We start from the raw sequence: 21,100 nt of genomic DNA, 5'->3' as shown, positions 1-21,100 counted from the left end.
CGCCTCAGGCACACGCCGTTGCCCAACTGGCGAAATCCAGTGTCAGCGATGTCCATCGCTATCGTAATGGCGTGGTCCGACGCCACTTCTCCTTCCTGCAAGATCTCTAGGGCCTCAGCCCTCTTGTCGTCTGGTAGGAAGTCCAGCAGGGGGGGCGAGTTTGTACCACAACTCCCTGTCGTAGCGGGCTACAATAGCCAAGGCGTTGGCAGCCTTGATCGTCGTCGCTGCCGATGAGATGATTCTGCGTCCCATCGTGTCCAATTTCTTTCCCTCGCCGTCCGGCGGGGAGGTTGACGTAGAGGCCGCACCCCCCCCCCGCTTTCTTCCTGGCCGCCGCGGAGACGACTGAGTCCGGGGTCGGCTGTGCCCGAAGGCACAAGGGGGCCGCGTCCGGTACCCGGTACTTCTTCTCGTACCGATCCCTTCTAGCCGGCGTTGTGGATGGGTTCTTGAGGAGGGAGAGACCCTCATCCCAGATATCGTCCAGTAGAGGCACAGCGAGGACCGTCTTCCTCTTGGTCTCACGCCGTTGATAAAGGAAACCTTCCTTCTTCTTCTCTTCCGGGCAGAGCTGGAAAAGCTCGGATGCCCTGGCGATCATGGCGTGAAACGATCCAATCTCGTCGGGCGGGGAAGCCCAGGTGGGAGGTGACGACGGGAGATCCTCGTCGTAAACCTCGTCGTCTGTACCCGTCGCGGCCGTGTCAGTCCCCGTATCATCCCCACGTGTCGTGGACGGGGAGGAGGGCTGAGCAGGGCGCGATGGTTGAAAAGGAGGTGGAGGATGAATCCTTCTTCTCTTAAGAGGAGGGCTCCCAGAAGGGCCTGGCTCTGGGTCCCCCGTCGGGAGCGGTTCCTCCGTCGGTGGTAACGGCAGTCTCGTCCTTATCTCCGAGCATAAGGACTGTATAGCCAACAATATGGCCGCCGAATTGTCTTGCGGCACTGGTTGAGGGGGTTCCGACGGGCGATCAGGAGCCCCGTCGGCACCCTTGACGTTCTCGTCGTCTCTCACGTCGGGGTCCCTTCCGACAGGATGGTCTTCTTCCACGCCAGCGCCGTGGCCTAAGACTTCGATCAGCTCCTCCTCAGAGGTTGAGGCCGAATCCACGATGACCTCCTGCCCCCCCCCTTTTTCTTCTCCGTTGGAGGTTTCACGGGGGTCCTGTAGATGGGCATGAAAGAGGACTTCCTCCGCGGTGGCAGGGAGATTCTGGGCCCCGAGGTCGCCACCACTGGTGTAGCCTCCACAGGCTGAGCCAGGGCCGCCGCGACTGTCTCGATAGAGGCCTTGGCCGGATGGATCAAGGCTTTCACCAACTTAGGTGCGCTCACCGCCTTCTCCTTGGGGGAGGGTCACCACCTCGCTCCCCCTCCGATGGGGCCTTCGAGCACGACCGGGGTCTCTCCAGGAGCTTCGCGGGTGCTCGGCCTTCCTCTTACCCGAGCCGGAGCGTTGGCTCGTGGTTGACGGCGCTGGGGAGGATGCGCCCTGCCTGGCGCCCATAGAGCCCGACCGTTCAGCGCTCCCGGTGCCAGCGGACTCGCGGTGCTTGGCCTTCTGTTGGACCCCCGTCGCCGGGGCGCCCTCAAAGGTCTTAGAAGACCGCTCGGACCTCTTCTTCTTCTTCTCGCCTGACCGGCTCTTCCCTTCCAGCCAGTTGGCGAGACGCTGATGGCGGTCCTTCATGGTCCGCTCCGACATATTGCCGCAAAACGCACAGTCATTCTCCACGTGCGTCTTGTCTTCATGCAGGCAGTAAAGACAAAGGGAGTGTTCGTCCTCGTTAAAGACATTCTGAAGCTGGCATCCAGGGCAGACCCTGAACAGCTTTCCGGGCGTCGAGTTTCCCTTCTCCTGGGCCATGCTCGAGAAGGGCCTGAGAAACTTCTGGAGTCCTCCAAAAGCGTGGCTCGATGAAATCTTCACCCTTGAGGGGCGTAGAAGAATCCAACACGGGTCCCCGTTGATCGGATAAAGAAACGGTGGAGCTTGAGGCTCTTTTGACAGAAAAAGAGAAAAAAGCACTAACGCTCGAGAGCAATAGCACGAGGATCCCAACACTTGAACGTGCGGTAAAAATCTGAAGATGGCTGCCAGAGGCGGGGCTTAGGGAGATGGCAGTCATTGGCTGTGGTCAGTATGACGCAGAGATCAGTGATTGGTTACTATTTCGAAAGACAGATCAGAAACGAAACGATACTGATTTTTCTTTACCGAGGATTCCCAGCCTGACGACGGGGAATATTCATGAGCATGTGAAGCCAGACCCCATGCTGGAGAAATGGAATTAAACAAGAAAAAAATCAGCAACAGGATTGCTCTTGGAGGGCTTTTTTCCTTTGTGCTGAGCATTTTATCAAAGATCACAAATGTTTATTTTGGTTCTGCCATCATAACCATGGTAACGATCAGGTCCAATTCAAGATGTATCAGCTCACTTCGATGGCTTTACTTGCCCTGTAAAAGCCCAAGGAAGTGAGAAATTTGCCAGCGGGGGGCTGGGAGCCTTTAGGCCAGGGCACACACTTGTAAAATCAGTTGCTGTGTATAAGAACAAGATGTCCTTCACGGTGAAGTGTCTTTGGTGAATACTTCCAAAATTGCCTTGACAAAATAGTGCTCTTCTACCTTAATATAATTAAAGTGAGGATAACCTCTGGGGTTATTCACGTTTAGAGTAGCACATTTTGACTTTCCTTGAGACATTTAATAATACTTTTTACAAACATAAAAACAAGTAGCGCTGGTAAAACAGAAAACCATAATTGAGGTGTTGTGACAGTTAAATGAAATAAATTATGTTCAGGAAAAAAACTAAAGAAAAAACGATATGGCCAGAGCAAAAATACAAAAAAGGCTTCATTCTTTACAATTTAGTGAAACTGAGAGCAAGATAATAAAAGTAGTGCAGTTCATCTATATGAAAGAATGAACCCAATAGCCCTTCTATTTCCCTTGGTGTAGAATGAACATCTGAGATTTGACTTTAAAGTAAAAGTCAGAGAGGTTATGAAGTGTGATAAACAAGAACTGAGGGTTGTTGCGTAGACCAAGGCAACAAGAGACCAATTTTTCTATTAGCAATGATCGTGTGCAGCAGCCAATCGAGTGGCTCAGAACGTGGACTGAATCATGGTCAAAGGCTGCGTTCTGATCAACCTCAATACCAGTCACAACCGCCTACCATATTCCTTGCCGCTCTCCATCGCTTCTCATCTGCTCCCTTCCTGGCTTCACTTACCCAAGTGTTATCCAAGCCGCGCAGGCCCTCCTCGCATGCCTCGGATCACCATGGAAATGGAAAAGTGTCTCTGCACAGAGCCCCAACTTCCATTTCCGTCGTGGCCAAGTTGGGTGAGTGTTACAAACAAAAGGCTGTGCGATAACCACAACCAGTTTCAAGGAAATACATTGCAAGGGGTGCCAATGGCAAGAATGGTTTAAGTTACTTACCTGTAACTATTGTTCTCCAGCATGGGTCTGGCATGGATTCACATGCTCATGAATATTCCCAGTCGTCAGGCTGGGAATCCTCGGTAAAAGAAAAAACAACCAGCGAGAACAAGGGCGCGGGAGTTAAGCTCCAAGGTGAATGTGCTGCTGCCCCCACCTCCCGCCTTCATAAACTCCCGCTCAAACCTTCAGGGCCGGAGCCCACAGGAACAAAAGAGCGGGGGTTTCGCTCCCACAGGGAGTTACGCTAGGGCACTAGAGGCGTTTGTTGGAGTCCAGAGGGAGCAACGCTTCACTGGGACTCAAGGGACGGAGTGTGTGGGTGACAAAGGCTGACTGGGTATGGTTGTCATATCAACCCGAATGGAGAGCAGTTCTTAAAGCTGCTGTACATATTGTACGGTCCTTGCCGCCGTAGCTGCTGTGACTTGCTTCCCAATTATCTACTTATCACCAGCATTAACAACACTCCATTTTGTTATTTTAACATCAATACGTCTGTATTCCAGGGAAGTCTTCCTCCTGATTTCAGACAACAAGACATTTGCTTTCGCTTTTAATTTATTGTCTCTGCCTTCAACTTACTGACTCTGCTTTTAGTACTTTGCTCCAGGGAGAATACTCAGGTTGTCCTGTTTGCAGTTATGTCTGCAAGGGCGGAGGATAAGTCAAACTCGGGCAGCCCTCTTAAGCTGTTGGGCATCTCTCACTCTGCACTGTCTGTTTCCTGCACAGTTTAGGAATATCCTATGCAGTGTCCTGAGACTGAACATATTATTGGCTGGCAGGCTGACTGGTCGGCTCTCTGGGACCGTGAGTGCAAAGAGGTGAAGTGGGGCCTCCCATATTGCACTTTAGTTGTAATCAAGGAAGAGGTCCTAGGAGGCTTGCCGTGAATAAGCTCGGTTAGCATTCTTTTTATTCCCTGGTATCCTACTGTTTTATTGTTTTTATTATGTTTTATTGTGTATTACTGTTATATTGACACTTGAAGCTAACCTTTTATTGAACGTATAATACAGTTACACTACTAATAAATGGCAATCGATAATTAGTTGGCCCTTAGTGGAGGAGCGCGTGACGCGTTATTGCGCACGGACTCCCACTGATCTACCATAGTCCTGTCCAAAAGGAAAGCCCCAAGCCCCTTAGCCAATGGCTCAGCCAGAAAACGCATGTTCAAGTTTGTGGGAAGGATCGATGAAGCGAACGCCATGATCGAGGAAATAGCAGGGTTCCTGAGTGAAATCGATCCCACAATAAAGGGTCAGGTGGCAGCAAAGAGAAAAACATGCAAAGTGGAAAGGGGGGGGTCACTGAGCCAACACCCTCCCTGCTCCCCTGATGAGGTTTCTAGACACGTCCAATCGATGAAAACCTCGTCAAAACAGGTTCTTCCCGGTTCGCGAAAACCATCAAGGACCACATTGACACCATCGCCCCAGCCTTGGCTGACTTCTATAACCACTCCTTTGTCTCCGGAACCTTCCCCACCGCCCTAAAGCACTCTCTTGTGCATCTTCTTCTCAAGAAATCCTCAGCCGATTCCTCCCATCCAGCTAACTATAGGCCGATGTCTATCACTCCTTTCCTGGGCAAACTCTGTCATAACCTGGGGAGTCTCTCTCTCACACTCTCACACCCCCTTCCTCTCCCCTTACCCCTCTCCCTCCCCTTCTCCCTCTCCCTCTCCCTCTCTCCCTGTGATCTTCGATTCCTCACTCTCCTTCACTCCTCATATTTCCAACATCTCTAAGAAATCAAACTATCAACTGCACCTCCTCAGGAGGTATTCTTCATTTCCTCTCTTGCCCCCAGAAACTCACTGTATCCAGAGCTCTGGTTCTCTATAGGCTAGACTACTATAATAGCCTCTTTTTAAATCTACCTGCCTCTACTCTCTGTCCTCTGCAACACATCCAGAACAGGATTGCGAGACTTGCTCTTGGCCTCAAGCCCAGGTATCGTATCTTTCCAGCAGTGAAATCTCTTCATTGGCTCCCAGTGGCTGCAGGGATCAAGTTCAAGACCCTTTGCATTGTCCACAAGGCCTTCTGGGGCCTTGGACCAAAATACCTTCAGCTTTCTCTCCTGAAGCATCTTCCTACTCTAGCACTTTGCTCCTTCACCTCCAACTCCTTGAGGGTCAGCCGCTTTTCCAATCAACAAGTTGGGGGCAGATCTCTCTCTTCAGCTGGCCCGTCCCTCTGGAACAGCCTCCCTGCCTCTCTGAAACTTGAGCCGAACCATTTCCGGAAGCAGCTCAAGACTCTTCTCTTTGGTAATGCCTTCTCTCTTCCGCTACCTTGCTGATCTCCTGTCTGACACTGCACTGATTACTTCGCTACCCTCTGAATCACGAGCCCAGGTCCCTGTCCTCCCAGTTGCACACCTGTTCTGCCTCCTGGCAACCCTGCACTTGGGGCTGTATCTGCAACCCTATAACCCCCCCACCTACTTGCACTTAGAAATCACATGTTTTCTGAATTTAACCCTACACTGCCACCTGCTGGCCGCACTTCCTGTTTTTGATGTATAGGCGCGCTATTAATAAAATATATCATATCATACCCCTGGAACAGACTCACCTCAAGTGAACAGGTTGCATAGCACTGACTAGCCGATTCTGGACTCCTCCCTGGAATCCCTGTCTATGGCAGTAGAACTTTGTGAAGGTATGCGTGGACCTCCACTTTGCAGCACTGCAGATGTCAAGCAGGGGCACACCAGAAAGGAACACCTTTGTTGCAGCGATCACTCTGGTGGAATGTGCTCATGGACGGCCCGGCAGAGGCCGGTTCGCCAGCCGATGACAGTGCATGATGCAGCCGGGGAGCCATCTTGAAAGGGAAGCCTTGAACAAGGCCTTCCTATGGTTCACAGGACCAAAGTTGACAAATAATTGAGAAGTCTTCCAAAAACTGTTGCGTAGAACTTCAAGGCACGAGCAACGTCCAACTAATGCAAGGCCCACTCTGCCGGGGACAAGGTTTTTGGGAAGAAAACGGGCAACACCAAGGGCTCGTTGAGGTGGAATCCGGATGGCACCTACGACATAAAAGAGGGGTGGGTAAGCAGTATCAATTTCAATACGTGGAAAAAGTTACATACAGTTGCTTGCAGGATAGGACCTGGATCCCACCAACAGGTCTGGCAGAGGTGATGCCTGCTGGGCCTAGAGACCCAGGCTACTCCTCACTGATGAGGCCCAACAAGGCCGCAACATGTTTGGGGATGCTTGTGGTCTCGTGCAGAAGGGATGTGACCTAGCAGTTCGGGCTGGACTGCCCCATTGGGGTGGGACAAGTCTGATTTGCATATGGTCTTTCCCCTTCTGTAAAGGCTTGGCAGGCGAAGAACGATGGTCTGGAGGGTTGCCCAGAGCAATGCCAGTGGTTAGGATTCATTCTAAACCTTCCAGCCATCACCTCTTTGTTTTTGCTCTGGCAGAGGTGATGGCCACAAGGAAAGCAGTTTTCCATGAGAGAAACCTCAGTGGGGCTTGATGCATAGGTTCGAAAGGTCCTCCCATGAGCCTCATTAGGACCATGTTGAGTTCCCATACCGGGGCAGGAGCCTTCACTGGCAGGAAAGATCAGAAAAGCCCCCTAAGGAACTCCTTGACAAATCTGTGGGACCACAGCATGGATCTTCCCAGGGATCTGGTGTAGCGCGAGATGGTCGCCAGGTGTACCTTGATGGATGTGTGAGGCAGTACAGCCTTTGCCAAGGAAAGCAAGTATGAAAGAATCTATGAAGCTGTGACCCTCGGAGGGGTAATCTTCTGTGACCAGTACCACGTACCAAAACGCTTCCGCTTATGACCGTAGCACTTTCGAGTAGACAACGCCCTGTCTTTGGCGAGGACTTCTCTGCAGTCCACTGGCAACTCATAACCTCCAAACTCGAAGGCTGCAGGAGCCATGCCCTAAGGTTCATCGATCCTGGGCTGTGATGAAGTACCGCACCTCCCTCTCTGGTGAGCAGATCCGGAAGTACCAGCAACTTGACTGGAGGCGATGCCGACAGGCTGAGTAGGTCCCGATACCAAATCTGCTTCGGCCACGCCGGGGCGATGAGTAACATCTTACATCAACACTGTCTGAGTGTGTTGACACATATCAGGAGAGGAAAGGGGGGGAAAAGCGTACAGAAACAGACCTTTCCATGAGAAGGAGTATGCATCCCCCAAACTCCTCAGTTTGTGGAATCTGCTGGCTAACTTCTGTCACAGAAGAGAACACAAACGCCATTTTAGAATCAAGTTTTGGCAAAAAATACCAACCGGAGAATTAATATTAATTAAATAAACCTGCGGTATGTTTGAGGCTACCGTAAATAATTAAATAAAGGTAGTAGCCTAAAACAATGGGAAATCCCATAGGAAAATATTCACGGTCGAATATAAAAAGTAGTATCCACTGCCACCAGCCAAAACTCGATCAGGGGGGACGGAGACGTGCCCCCTCGACTAACAGACCCTGGGGCAATCGAATTTCCCCAGCCAGTACGTCCACAATATGATGGTTTGTACTGGTTCTGTTCAGAATTTAAGACTAGTAAAGTCAATGATGACTTTACATGCCCTGGGAGACAGTAGTCAGTCCCAGGGTATGGAGTCTATACTGGGGGGTCACTATGACACCCCTGTGTTACTGCACTGAGGGTGCTGTGTAACACACCTCACAAAAACACATGAAACCCTATGGAGTAAAAGACCCCATAGCCCATTAAACACGTCTAGATTCAAAGAAACACACTCAAATCATGTTCAAGAGTGAGGGTAAAAGAGTCTCACTCTTGGCAGGAGAAAGAAATAAACCCCAAAAATCCAGCAAAGCTGCTGGGGGACTCACTAGGTTAGGAAATTCAGCCTAAACAGAGAATTCTCCCTAACACTCACCTCCCCCCTTTTTCCTCCTTGAGGGTTTTTAATAGGGATCTGGAATGGTGTCACCCCCGAACCCATAGGGGTGCTTGCAGCCTTCGCTGCGGCTGTGTCGCACCTTGGAGGCAGGGATACCCTTTGCGCTGCAGGGGCCACCCTCGATGGATCTGCACCTACCGTCGCCGTGGTCGTCACAGCAGATGTCGAGGTGGCCGACGAGGACTTTGGCTGCAAAAGTTGAGCCTGCTTGAGCTGCGCAGCCTTCTCTTTCTCCGGCCTAGGCTTTCCCCGATTTCTTCCCTAACTTGGCCAGGGTGGACGACTTCCTCTTTAAGCAGGAGCTCGATGGCAGGTTGGCTATGGAGACGGACAGCGATGGTGATGCGGCCTATCCAAACTGGGACCCGCACAGCGCGAACCCAGTGGAATCAGACTTGCGGTTCTTGCCCTTATCTTGGACCACCATGGATGGGGCGACCTCGAAGGACTTTAACCTCTTCCCAGAGGGAGACCGCATTTCGGACCGGCCGTTGCTGGGCAAGGCATGACCCTGCTCGGAGCACAGGAATGGTTGAATTGAGCCATGACACCAGCCTGCTATGCCTGTCTTTTTTTGTATTCTTCGAGAAGCCCAGGCATATCTTGCACCCATCCTCGTTGTGGTCCGAGTGCAGGCAGTAAAGACATTGTAGATGTTTGTCCTCCACGAAGACGTTCCGTAGCCCGCATTTATTGCAGGGCCTGAAGAGGGTCCTTCCCTCCTTTTTCTCCTCCGTCATGGTCGGAGGGCGCAAAGTAGGCCCAAGATGGCCTTCCAGAAACTTTGACGAATCTTCGAACGTGAGGGGCGCAAAACTTCACAGTGGGTCCCCATTGACAGCCAATGAGTAAAGAGCACACAGATTCTGGTGGAAACAAAAAACTAACTTTTCCGCAAAACAACTTGGAAAAACGTACAAAATAGCTCAGAGAGGAACTTGAGGACTCCCAACACTGAAGCGTGCAAAGTACCAATCTGAAGATGGCTGTAGAGGCGGGCCTTAGAGAGAGGACCGTCATTGGATCGGGGCAGTATGACCCAGAGGAAAGTGATTGGTTTAGAGGAAAAATACAGTTTTAAAGTGAAAGTGAAACATTTTTCTTTTACTGAGGATTCCAAGCATGACAATAGGGAATATTCATGAGCATGTGAATCCATGCCAGACCGAATGCAGGAGAACAACAGCTCCCCTCATTAACTCGGGCCCCGGACCATTACCATCTGGTTTAATCTAGAGAGGCCATGATTATTGCTGACGTAAAATAATTGAATCTTATGATAGAAAGATTACATGACACTGAAGCAAGAGAATGCATTTACAAATTCGCATGGGAAAAGAGGCCAGGCTACCTTCCTCAACCAGACGCCTGTTAAAACCTCAAATGGTGCTGCAAGATATACATTTTGTTCAAATCGTAAAAGGTTTGATATTGGTGTAGAAGAAGTAGCCCACGCACTGATAGATCAATGGTGAGGTCTTCAAGAGGAAACCAAAGGATTTCCTTGTTTGACAGCTGTCCAGGAACCACTGCAGGAAGCACATAATTCCAGAATCAGAAGATTTAGTTCTGACAGTTTATTCACAATCGTACCAAGGAATATTACTGGCTCAAACAGTATAGAAAGAAGAAAACGAGGGCCATCACACTAAGAGTGACCGCTCCACAACCACCAGTGGCACTGTCAGGTTTTTCAGTTTCTTTTCTTCTGTAGGCTATCTAGATGCTGGATCCCATACCCAAGAGACAGTCGCTAGTAAGTGAGCCAATTGCGAAAGGTACTTCACTAATTTGCAGTACAATAACAACCTTCCCCGAAGAGTGAGGGGAAGCCACAAATGGTCTTCCTCCTCAGCCTGCCAGACCTCTCCTGTTCCCCATTTACTTTGGCTTTCTACATTTGTGTCCCTTGACTGATCCTCCTCTCGCCTTCTTGTCTGGATCTTGAACCTACACCGGTTTCTTCTGCCTACCTTGGGCCAACCAGGCCTCCTTGTTTCGTCCTACTCCGTCTAACTTGGGGGTTATTCCCTCCAACTCCTGATGACCTCCTCCTCAACTAATTTCACAACGACTAACCCCACGATGGGGGAATCACAGCCTTCCTACCTTGTCGGTATCCAACATTAATTATACAAAAGGAAGGTTATAAAGTATGTGTCATGACTTCTTGTTACAGAAAGACCTATACAACAATGGATTATTACCCAGAACACATTATTAAAAAATATTGTTCCATTTTATTATACTTTTAAAATACTCAAAGGAATGCCTAAAACCACAATTGAATACAAAAATGGATACACAATGGATGCTGTGTGAAGCAAAACGAAATCTACACTTGATTATAACCACTTGAGTGCCTCGATCATGCTTATTCTCATTTCTTTCAAAGCCCAACTTGTACAATTTTCTGTCCTAACACAGCAAATAAATGCTGGGCATTTATCAGGAGGGTCATTTCCACTTGTGTGTACTGTATGTGGGACCCAACGATACAATTCGACCTCTTTGAGCCCTGGTCTTCCTGTCAATCGATAGTGGGATAAACACACAATTTTAATGCACTAGAAAGGTCTCCTAATTCGACCTGCAACAGCCCTACCCCCTAGAGTATTAGATATAACATTTGATGGAATACCTACTTGGTCGCTTGGATGTTACTTCCCAAGACTCTAAACAACCATTCTTTGTTGCTTTCACTGGCTTCCTTTTTCTGGGAATGTCAGTCCTTATTCCTCATGCTATCCTAGGAGATAAAACAACCTAAATTGTGGACACTACAGTGACCTGTCACACCCATTTTACTCATTCTTCTAACTCTTAAAGATGAGGCACCAACTTTTCTCTGGGTGCAATTCCCCTGTATGGCGGTGAGAGGTATAATATACTTTTCCTGATCTCGTGCACAACCAATTTATATCAGATAGATACACAAATCCTCCTCCTCCACGACTATCACCACCTGCTATCTCCTCTTCCTTCTCAAGGTAAAACCACCTCCTGCCCCAGTTAACTCTTCCCGATGACCGCCTTTCTTTAGTGCTTCTCCTTTTTCACCTCCTTCTCCTCTAAATCCGCTCTTATTGCTCTCCGCTACTCTCCAACCACCTTCTCCAACAACATACACAAAGCAGCTGGGGTCCCTGGATTGTATACTGTTCCCTCCCTTTCCGCTCGGTGAGACTCTTGGCAAGTATCTGCACCAGAGATTAAATTGGGGAAGGGCTGGGATTAGTTGCTGCTCCTAAATGTACCCGGGGCTGCCTTAGGCTTTGGGGCCGAACTACATCTAACTCCTGTCTGCAACTCTTTCCATCCCAACTGTTCCTGTTGCTGCTTGTACTAAGCTTAGGTCTCTGGTTCTTTCAGCATGTGGATTTAATGTGAAAAACTACTTGGTAAGGCGTTTAGATTTGTGGTTTCTTTTGATAATGCGTACCCACAGAAAAATGGCAACACTGGATCTGTGGTAAATAAACACTCTACTGGGAGGAGATGCGTTTGTAACTACATTTCCCGCATTATACAATCTGTGGCCGAAATGTTGTGAAAATGCAACACTATCTGCAGGACTCGCTGGTCCACCGTACATCCTCATTAATGCTTTACAATTACTTCTCTGTTGTGATACGACTTGAAACAGTTTGGTATTTAACATGTTAATAATGAACATCAATAAATACATACATTTAGCTTGATAAGGTAAGGCATGGACCCTACTTGCTTAGTACTTCTGCAAAAGCAATGTCATGCATCAGCTAAATACCCTCAACAGCCATCCAACCATCCAGCCCTGCCACCATGACTTTACCAAAGATTTTCACTCAGGTGAATGAGTGGAGAGATAAAAAGGTTAACTATTCAGGTTCCATACATGCTTTATACAAATTGATGTGATTTTCAAGTTCCTTTACCAAGAGACACTCCGCTGTACAGAAGAGTAGTTGTCTGGTATAAGGAAAGAGCCATAGCAGACTAATGCGCCAAACCTATGAACCTGTGAGGGCCCTGATAACATACAAACTCAGAATCCGGCTCCAAGGATTTGGGATAGTTTCTGCACAAACCGCTGGTTGGGCAACCCCGCCCTTATGTTCCTCCTCTATTCCCAGCTGCCAAGCCAATTGCAACACCGCTATAATATTTACCATGCTCTTCTTCTGCAGTGTATTGGTTTATTTAACCATTTACAGGTTACCTTCTCTTCAGTCCAAAGAGTATATAAACATGAATTTCTTTATGTGGTAAGAATTGACTGAAGAGTATATGCTAATGCTGACGGCTTGTGCTTCACCACTCAAGAGTAATTACACTTGTGTGTTGACCAATAAAAAGTCTATAGTTCAGAAGCTATTTAATGGTGCTTTCGATCACAGCCGACATGTGTTTCGACCCTCGGTCGTTCAAGGCTGTTTGTATAGGTCACAATGTACAAAAGTGATTCACATTCATAAGGTATAACATTATTGGAAAACAAAAGGGTTACAATGCAGATTGTATGACACATTGTGTACAGAGAAATAATTATTACATACCCAAATTTTGCAGGTGGATGGAGCAAAGATGAAGCAGACAAGATAACATTCCATTAGATCGATCTCACAAAATTGAGTGTGTATCACATTGTTAGACATGCTAAGAAAAATGCACACCTTAGTCCTAGTCAATTAATCTCAGGGAATTTCCTTAAAACCAAGTAATTATCATAACATTTGAATATCCATTGTACCTCAAATCAGATCCGCCAGTTCATATTAATGTGTATGTTTAATGTATGTGTGAAGTGATTGCATGCCTATAGTTAGGTTGACATTATCTATGGTGGTGTCATAATGGTATGGTGACACCACTACCTATAATGCCAACCAACGGGTAGTACCCAAAGTGAAACGTGCCATAGGGGGTGGTGTAAACTTCCCCTTCATTGCCGCTAGGCAATGGAACTCCCTGCCGCTCTCTCTTAGAACAGAACCCTCACACCTCACTTTTCATAAAGCCATCAAAACACAGCTATTTACTTAAACCTGTTCTCGACGCCAGACGCCAGGCTTTTACAGGAGATACCATTTCTATTCCATCAACAGTGTTTGAGGAGCAGAATTATCTGGGTGTGAGTGCTTTGGGTCTTCACTGCCACCTTGGCATTCCTTCCTTATATCAGTCACTCCTTTCATTTAGAGACTCTAACTAGACTGTGTATATTCTCTCCATTTTGTTGAAGTTTCACCTCTTTATCTTGTGGGTTTGAAAGCCCTTGTTCAATGTTGAGATCTTGTGATCAGCTCTTTTGTCTTTGCATATTACTCACCATATCTATCAAGGCAGATGTCATGTGGGCTTTGTCAGCTCTATAATTTCTTGCAACATCAAACAGAAGGGCCTGCCATTGCAGCGTGGCCTCAGCCTCGGTGTCCAGTCTTAGTTGGATTTTATTTACAAATGTCTCCATAACTATTTGCTTGGTATGGACAGGCACCAATAGTGTTGCCTGATCCTTCATTGAGTCACTGATGGCTTCATATAACTTCATAAATGGGTTAAAGCGTGTGGCGATGCTGCCATAAGTGTATTTTGTAGTTCTAGCATAGTAGTGGTAATTGCCAGATGTTGTTCATGTCACTGTAGATTGCATTGGCATCGGTTAGGTGTCATATCACTGATCCGTTCTTGCTCTCGCCTGTGGGTTCAGGCTAGCTGAGTTAATTATTTCACTTTTGGGTATTTGATTAGAGTGGGTCTCGGCTTATCTATTGCCAAAATCTTCCTTCGGTACCCTGAGTGTCGGTCTTGTTAGCGTGTCTATTGCGTCATGCATCGGTATTGATGTCATGTCTGTTTCTCTCAGTTTTATATTAGGTGGCGATAGATGGCTAAATACTGCATGTCTTTTTTCATGTCATCAAGGATTCGATTTCAGTTATATCAAGTGATAGACGTGCTAATCGCCGACTCTCTACCATTGGTGTTATCATTATGTTGCTTGTGATTTTGTTCTCTTGGTCAAACTTTTGTTGCCATAATTGCTTTGCTTGTGCCGCCCTTTTCCTTTGAGCCTTAACGGTTTCATCTAACTCTGTCAGCACTTTTTATTTCCTTCTCGTCCATCTTATGTTCTTCATTATCCCTTGTTGAAATGTTGCTGCAATTCATTTCCTTAATGAATGTTCCATTAGTCGAGCTTACATCTACATTTCGTCATTTGTCCGGGAACCCGATGTTTTCCGCCTGACTTTTTTCATTAGTAAAGGACATCTCATTGCTTATATCCTGTCGATCCACACCATTGTTGGGATTTCTAACCCTCATTTTGCTGTCAGACTTGTTGATGCAAGTTAGGATAGGGTCCCACAGATTTCTTTTGATGTGGTTCATTGAAGGAACCCTTGTAGTCTGTGTGTAATGGTAGCGTGAGAACAGATACACGCTGTATATCTTTTTGCATCTTTATGCCTTTGTTTACATCCTACACAACCAATTCTGTCGTTATTGGTTGTCGATGTACTTCTACTGGGAACGTAGTCATTTTTGTAAAGAATATCCCCGACCACAGGATAGCTCTTATCTAGCGGTTCCTCCCCTTGTGTTGTTTCATCATCCGTGAGCTCTTGACTTGTACTAATACGCTGCGCCTGTTCACTCACCTTCAGTGCAGCATGGTGCTCCATTTTCAATTTGATCGCCAATCTGGTCCAATTGCATGGCGATCGGGTCAGGGCCAGGATGGAGGGAGAATAAGGGAGGGTTGGAGCTTCAGTGGGCGGGACTTTCTTTGTGCAATGTCTCGTTTGCCGCCCCGTCGATGACACCATTGTCCCCAAGCCTCGTTGCTACACGAGAGTTACTCACAGGATGTTTTTTTTTTAAAACTCCCTTCCTCCCTCATTTTCTTCTTACCAGTTGCTAAATCCAAAGGGGATGCGGGCTTCGTCACTCGTTCACTTTGACTTCTTTCCGGGGGCGTGGTTCCATTGTTCCGTCAGTGCAGTTGAGTGTACTGGCGGGGATTGGTCGGGCGTTGTTGTAGCCTCTGCAAAGCCTCACAAAGACTCCTCAAGACTCTGCTGACTCTGATAGTCTTTTCAGTTCTACCGCTATGATGCCTCAAGTAATAATTATTTCTCTGTACACAATGTGTCCAACAATCTGCATTGTAACCCTTTTGTTTTCCAATAATGTCATACCTTATGAATGTGAATTCATAAGGTTTATGTTGTAACCTATACAAACAGCCTTGAGGATGACCAAGGGTCGAAACACGTGTTGGCTGTGATCGAAGGCACTATTAAATAGCTTCAGAACCACAGACCTTTGTTATCTTTATCACTCAACACACAAGTTTATTACTCTCGAGTGGTGAAGCGCAAGCCGTCAGCATTAGCATATTCTCTGTACTAATTTGACTAGGGAGGTATTGGGGATTACTTCCCAGTGTTGACGCTGCTGCAGACCACAGAACAAAAAGACTAAGGTCATAGCGCACCCATCTAAGGTAATACCCACACACTTTCTCCAAGAATTGAGTGAATATGTCCAAAAAGAACTACATTATAAAAAAAAAAAAAAAACAATTGCCATTTTATTTATAACATTTTGCATTTGATGTCTCTCTGTAGCTTCTTGGTTGTCCAACAAAGCGTGGAAGCAGAATAATATATGAGCAGCCATTTAATACATTATAAGGGTAGCCATGTTTATTGGCACTTAGTCAACAAGTATTTGCTACTAGAAGTGACAGGCCTCATAAGGGACTGAGGGGAGAGCTATTATAAAGTAATTTATAGCATATGACCAAATGAAGGATGTGTAAGGAGAGGTTTCTCTCCCAGATAGTAGAAAATGGCCAAGGTCGCAAATACAGCAACATGCCTTCTGTGATAAACCATTCCGTGTTAGTCCAGGTTAAATGAACCAGCAAGTATAAAAAAGGGACTGCCTTAATTTCGCAGGAGGGAATGCCATTTTAGACACTTGGGGATACTCTGCCAGATTATCTCGTTGCATTGTAATGAAAATAAATGGACTCTGTTCCTGTTGCAAAGAGGGTCGTTGCATTTTAATACACAGGTGAACAACACTGAATAATTATACTAAGCCAAATGGAAAATTTGGATTTTAGAAGTGCAGCAGTCCAACCATAATACCAGGGTCTATCATTATGCGGTATAAACAGTTCAGAATTAATTATATTTAAAAAGCATCCTTTATGAGAGCTGTTAGAAGTGCAGTGGTGTATTTAAAGAATACTCACTCTCCCATAGCCCATGGTGGGAAGCAACACAGTGGAGGCAGGTGTCTCTGCTGCTCCTTCGCTTCTAGGATTAACACCAGGTTCGGGCAGCGATTGGTTAGGTAGTTTGAAAGGAACACCATAAAGTTGTAGATGACGTAGGCTTCATAGCATTCTCTACAGGTGTCCACATATATAGCAATGTTGGGGTATTTCAGGGCTATCCACTAACAGACATGATAAAATAAGGAATAGAAACAAGAAATAGATTGATTGATAAAAATGATTTTTGCAAAGTTATATACAAATCAAAATGTTCTTGTGCATGAAAAACAGACAAAGAAACGAAAATTCTAAAATCGTAGTTACACAAAACCTGAAGAAAAAAACGGATATGAAAAAATGCAGGGATTAGCGTAGACAACTATCGCACAATTTAAATAGCAGGTAATGGTTACTATATACGTACATCTCAAATAAAACGTCCTGACTGTATCATACATTTACCATTATAATTTAACATATCACAAAGGCTATAAAATATTTAACAAATCCTCAACTTATAGCAAACATTCCATATTTTAGACATAAAAGGTTTCGAAAACAGATTAAACTCTGAAGAAAAGAAAAGATATATGGGATCCAGTATAGACAAACTGCTCCTAAGTAAGGGCAGAACCACAGAGCACCCTGTTTTCAGGGGTAAGCCACTAAGGTCTGCTCGTAACTCACCTGAAAATGGGGATCACAAAGGTGGCGAGTGAATCTAGGTAGAATTTATGTCAGGCAGGGAAAAACCTATGTTGCTCACAAATAAGAAAAACTATAATTTGGGTCATTTAGGAGCCATATATGTGTGTATGTTTCTTGTATGCCTCTTAAAAGTCAGGCAATACATCATCTCCCACCACATACATTGTCGTCCTGCCCCTCTAGTTAAAAGTACCAGGCTCAGTAACCCTCTCCAGTTGGGATCTTGCCATTTTTGCACAGCAGGGAATTTGGTGGTTAGGGAGTGTGGGGGTGGCAGCCGACAGGCACAGATTTAAACCGTACATGCATCATCCAATTTCCTCAGGCACACCCTCCTCCCAATGGAGCCCCTATGAGGGAGTAACCTAAGAACGGCAGGGCCAATCCTCACCGTCTGGAAACTAAGCCTGATCACCATAGGAGAGTATCACAGGGGCGCTGGCTGCCTTGAAGCCCGGATGTCACTGCTCCCCGGCCCCTGCATCATTCTAGTGTAGTCACGGAGGGTGGACCTTGTAGACGACATTCAAACTCCAAATCACTCTAAAGTATATCTCTGGGATCAGCGAGAAAGACTGATAACAAGGATGTTCAGAGGAGGGGTTGAAAACCGGGAGAAATAACAATACCTGGGACCTCTGCCGTAGTCCCTTCTCCCTGTGGTCCCTTAGTAAGAGCTAATTCTCAGATCCTGTTTCTTTTAACCATATCCTAAGTGATTTCTCTTCCAACCTCTCCACATCCACAATCCCTCATCTTCCCTCAAATCAACGTGAATTGGGCTGAAGGAAACGCTCAAATCTAGACAAGAACACTAGATAGATACCGTTTGTTGCATTATCTTGAATCTCCCCAAACTGGACTTTTGAAATAACTTGTTGGCAGGGCTAGTAAGAAGCACATCACTACCACTGTATTATACACATTTCCTGTTTTCACCTGCCCCAGACACAAGGTGGCTGATTCCATGTTCACAAAACTGCTCACCCGTTGTAAGGCACCAAGACATTGGGGATGCCTGGCTGCTGTGTATGCCCTGTGGCACGGAATTCGTTACAAGTGCTATTCTCTCCTTAAATAAATACAACCATAAACACATTTCATTGATCAGAGGACCGAGCTAATTTTCTTGCCTCAAACATTTCTGATCAGCCTGCCAGGCAGGGGCCAAATACCACCAGGGACAACTCTGTGCTTCTTCATTGTGCGGTTAAAGTGGAAGTTCACTCAAAAATTGTATTGTCTCAAAAGATGGGCAATAATTCAAAATATTTTATATTTTTAAAGAAAGTTCCTATGTAAAATTATGAACAAATGAGGCTCAAAGTCAAAAATTTCAAGCACTAGGAGGCATCCATTTTGTGAAATTAATGAGCCTCCTGTGCTTGTTTTAAGCTCTGCCCTCGCAGCAATAATGAAGCAAAAAGCCCCTACTGGGAGCTTTTGCTTTTTACAGCAGGAGAGCAGAGACTGCAGTCATGATCTTTCCTGCCGTGTGCTGCTGTGCTGGTAAGTGCTTATTTTTTTATTTGGGTTACGTAAAGTGAAAGTCCAGGCAATTATAAATACAATGTTATGTTATGAATGCAGTGGTTTTCGTTTCAAGTCTCCCGGGCTCACCCGAGCCGCGGGAGCCCGGGAGACTTAAAAAGAAAACCACAGCAATTATAAATACAATGTTGTTGTATTTATGATTGCAGATGCTTTCGTTTTAAGAAAGTCCAGGCAATTATAAATAATTTGCTGGCATCCGGCAGAGTATTCATAATTGCTGCCACTTTAGTTTTCAGTTTCCCGTGCTCGGGAAACTAGAAAAGAAAGTTGCAGCAATTATGAAAACTCCTCCGGCAGCCGGCAAAGTATTTATAATTGCTCTGCCTTTCATTTTACGTTTTCTGAATTAAAGTGAAGGCAATTACTAAGGCAGTCTCCTCTCTTCCTGTTAAGCCCTGCTCTCTGGCAGCAGTAAGCAAAAGCTCATAGTAGGGGGCTTTTGCTTGATTATTGCCGCCAGAGCAGAGCGTATGGACAGAGGAGGCTGCTTCAAATCCCAAAATGGAAGCCCCGTGTAAAAACTTTGGGCCTCATTTGCTCAAAATTTTACATAGGAACTTTCTTTAAAAATATGTTTTAGATATAGGTTTGATTATGGCCCATCTTTTGGGCCAATACATTTTTTTTAACCATACATTAGTTTTACAACAAGTAGACAGAAACAACGTTCTCATGTTAATCATACAAATACAAAAGTTGTTAGCCCACAGCTGATAGATGACCACACCCCCGACACTGTTCACATAGCTTTTCCATTAATAGCCACCAAAACCGGGCACAGTGCATACCATGAGACATCGGTTTATAGGGCGGTCATCCCCAGCTTATCTCCAGACAGGCGGTGTTTAATATGAACGATAACATGCATTTCCCCCTCCTCCCTCCCTTCCATCCTCCCTCCCTCCACGCATCAGAGAAATATACTGAGCATCACTATTCATTATTATTACATTACACCTAACAATTGTTTTCTTGCATTCAAAACATTTTATGCGTCCAAAGCAAACTGTTGATTCTTTTTCCCCACCCCCCGGTGGGAATTGCAGTCAAAAGGTATCACGGCCCACTTAAAGATTGTGGCACGGGGCCCTAATTCTCCCTAGACCCCCCCTTCATTGCTTCCTTATGTGCTGTGTAGTATTCCAGAAAAGGAAGCCATTTCATATATATATATATATATATATGTGAGAGTGGGATTCCAGGAGGGCCGCTGTAATGCTTTCCATCTGGTATATAGAGTCTGCTTTCGTCAGCCATTCCCCTTTCGTTGGCAAAGCGCTATTTTTCCATTTAACTGTCAGACACACTCTAGCTGCGAGCAACAAGTTTCTTGGCATGTGAGATAAGACCATAGTTGTGTCATCCTGGTCCAATTCAATCCCAAACAGAATGAGCAGTGGCGAGAGCCCCCTGGAAATCCAATCTATCTTATGAATCCATCCCAGAACTTCCTTCCAAAAAGCCTGTCCCTTCACACATCCCCACCACTGATGCCAGTAACCGCATATTTCTCCACACCCCCTCCAACAGAATGGGGTAGTCCCTGGAAACATTTTTAACAGTTGCTGCGGCCTGAAGTGCCATCTCACCAGTAGCCTCCCATTGTGCATTTTATATTGCATAGACATGTACCACGCAGCTCTATATATCACTGCCCATACCTCTGGTCGATCTTGCAACTCCAATTCCTCCTCCCATTTAGTCTGAGAAGAGGGTTGTGCAAGATGGCCTACAGTAAGCAGGGTGCTATATAGTTGGGCTATCAATCCCATCGTGCCCCGCACTCGCCCAGGATGCGTTCGAATGCCGTAAGGGATCTGCGCAGGGAGTCTCCCCAGCGCGGGTCCTGCAGAACACTCCTCAGCTGTAGATAGGGCAGTGGCGCTATTGTGGTACTATGTTGCGCCACTTCCAACTCCGCCTTAGAGATGTAGGTACCCGCCTTCCACATCGGCCCTGCTCTTACTAGACCATTATCATATTGGGGCTGAAAGCGCTGGACATCAATCAAGTGATCTCGAATGGGGAGCCCAGATACAGCTATGGGGAGAAGGCCAGGACGTGATTCATGTTTTGGGTGGGACGCCATAGAGACCACAACACTACCAAGATTGTGTGTTCCTAATTTACGTAGCAAGGATCGATGTGGAGCCCACAGCCATTCGTGCCAGGTTGA

General features: G+C 46.4%; 1 protein-coding gene across 1 annotated transcript in view; it reads right to left on the bottom strand.

Annotated features, from left to right (window-relative positions):
- TMEM184C (transmembrane protein 184C) overlaps positions 1-21,100 on the bottom strand; it is a 591,213-nt gene that overhangs the window by 424,698 nt on the left and 145,415 nt on the right. The window contains exon 4 of the mRNA XM_069631247.1: positions 16,639-16,844. Coding sequence (XP_069487348.1) covers positions 16,639-16,844 — 206 coding nt within the window. The remainder of the gene's footprint in view (positions 1-16,638; positions 16,845-21,100) is intronic.

The sequence above is a fragment of the Ambystoma mexicanum genome, chromosome 6q (genome assembly GCF_040938575.1).
Source record: "Ambystoma mexicanum isolate Mex_15411 chromosome 6q, UKY_AmexF1_1, whole genome shotgun sequence".
Lineage (NCBI taxonomy): Eukaryota > Metazoa > Chordata > Amphibia > Caudata > Ambystomatidae > Ambystoma > Ambystoma mexicanum.
This window is presented reverse-complemented; position numbering and strand designations above follow the sequence as displayed.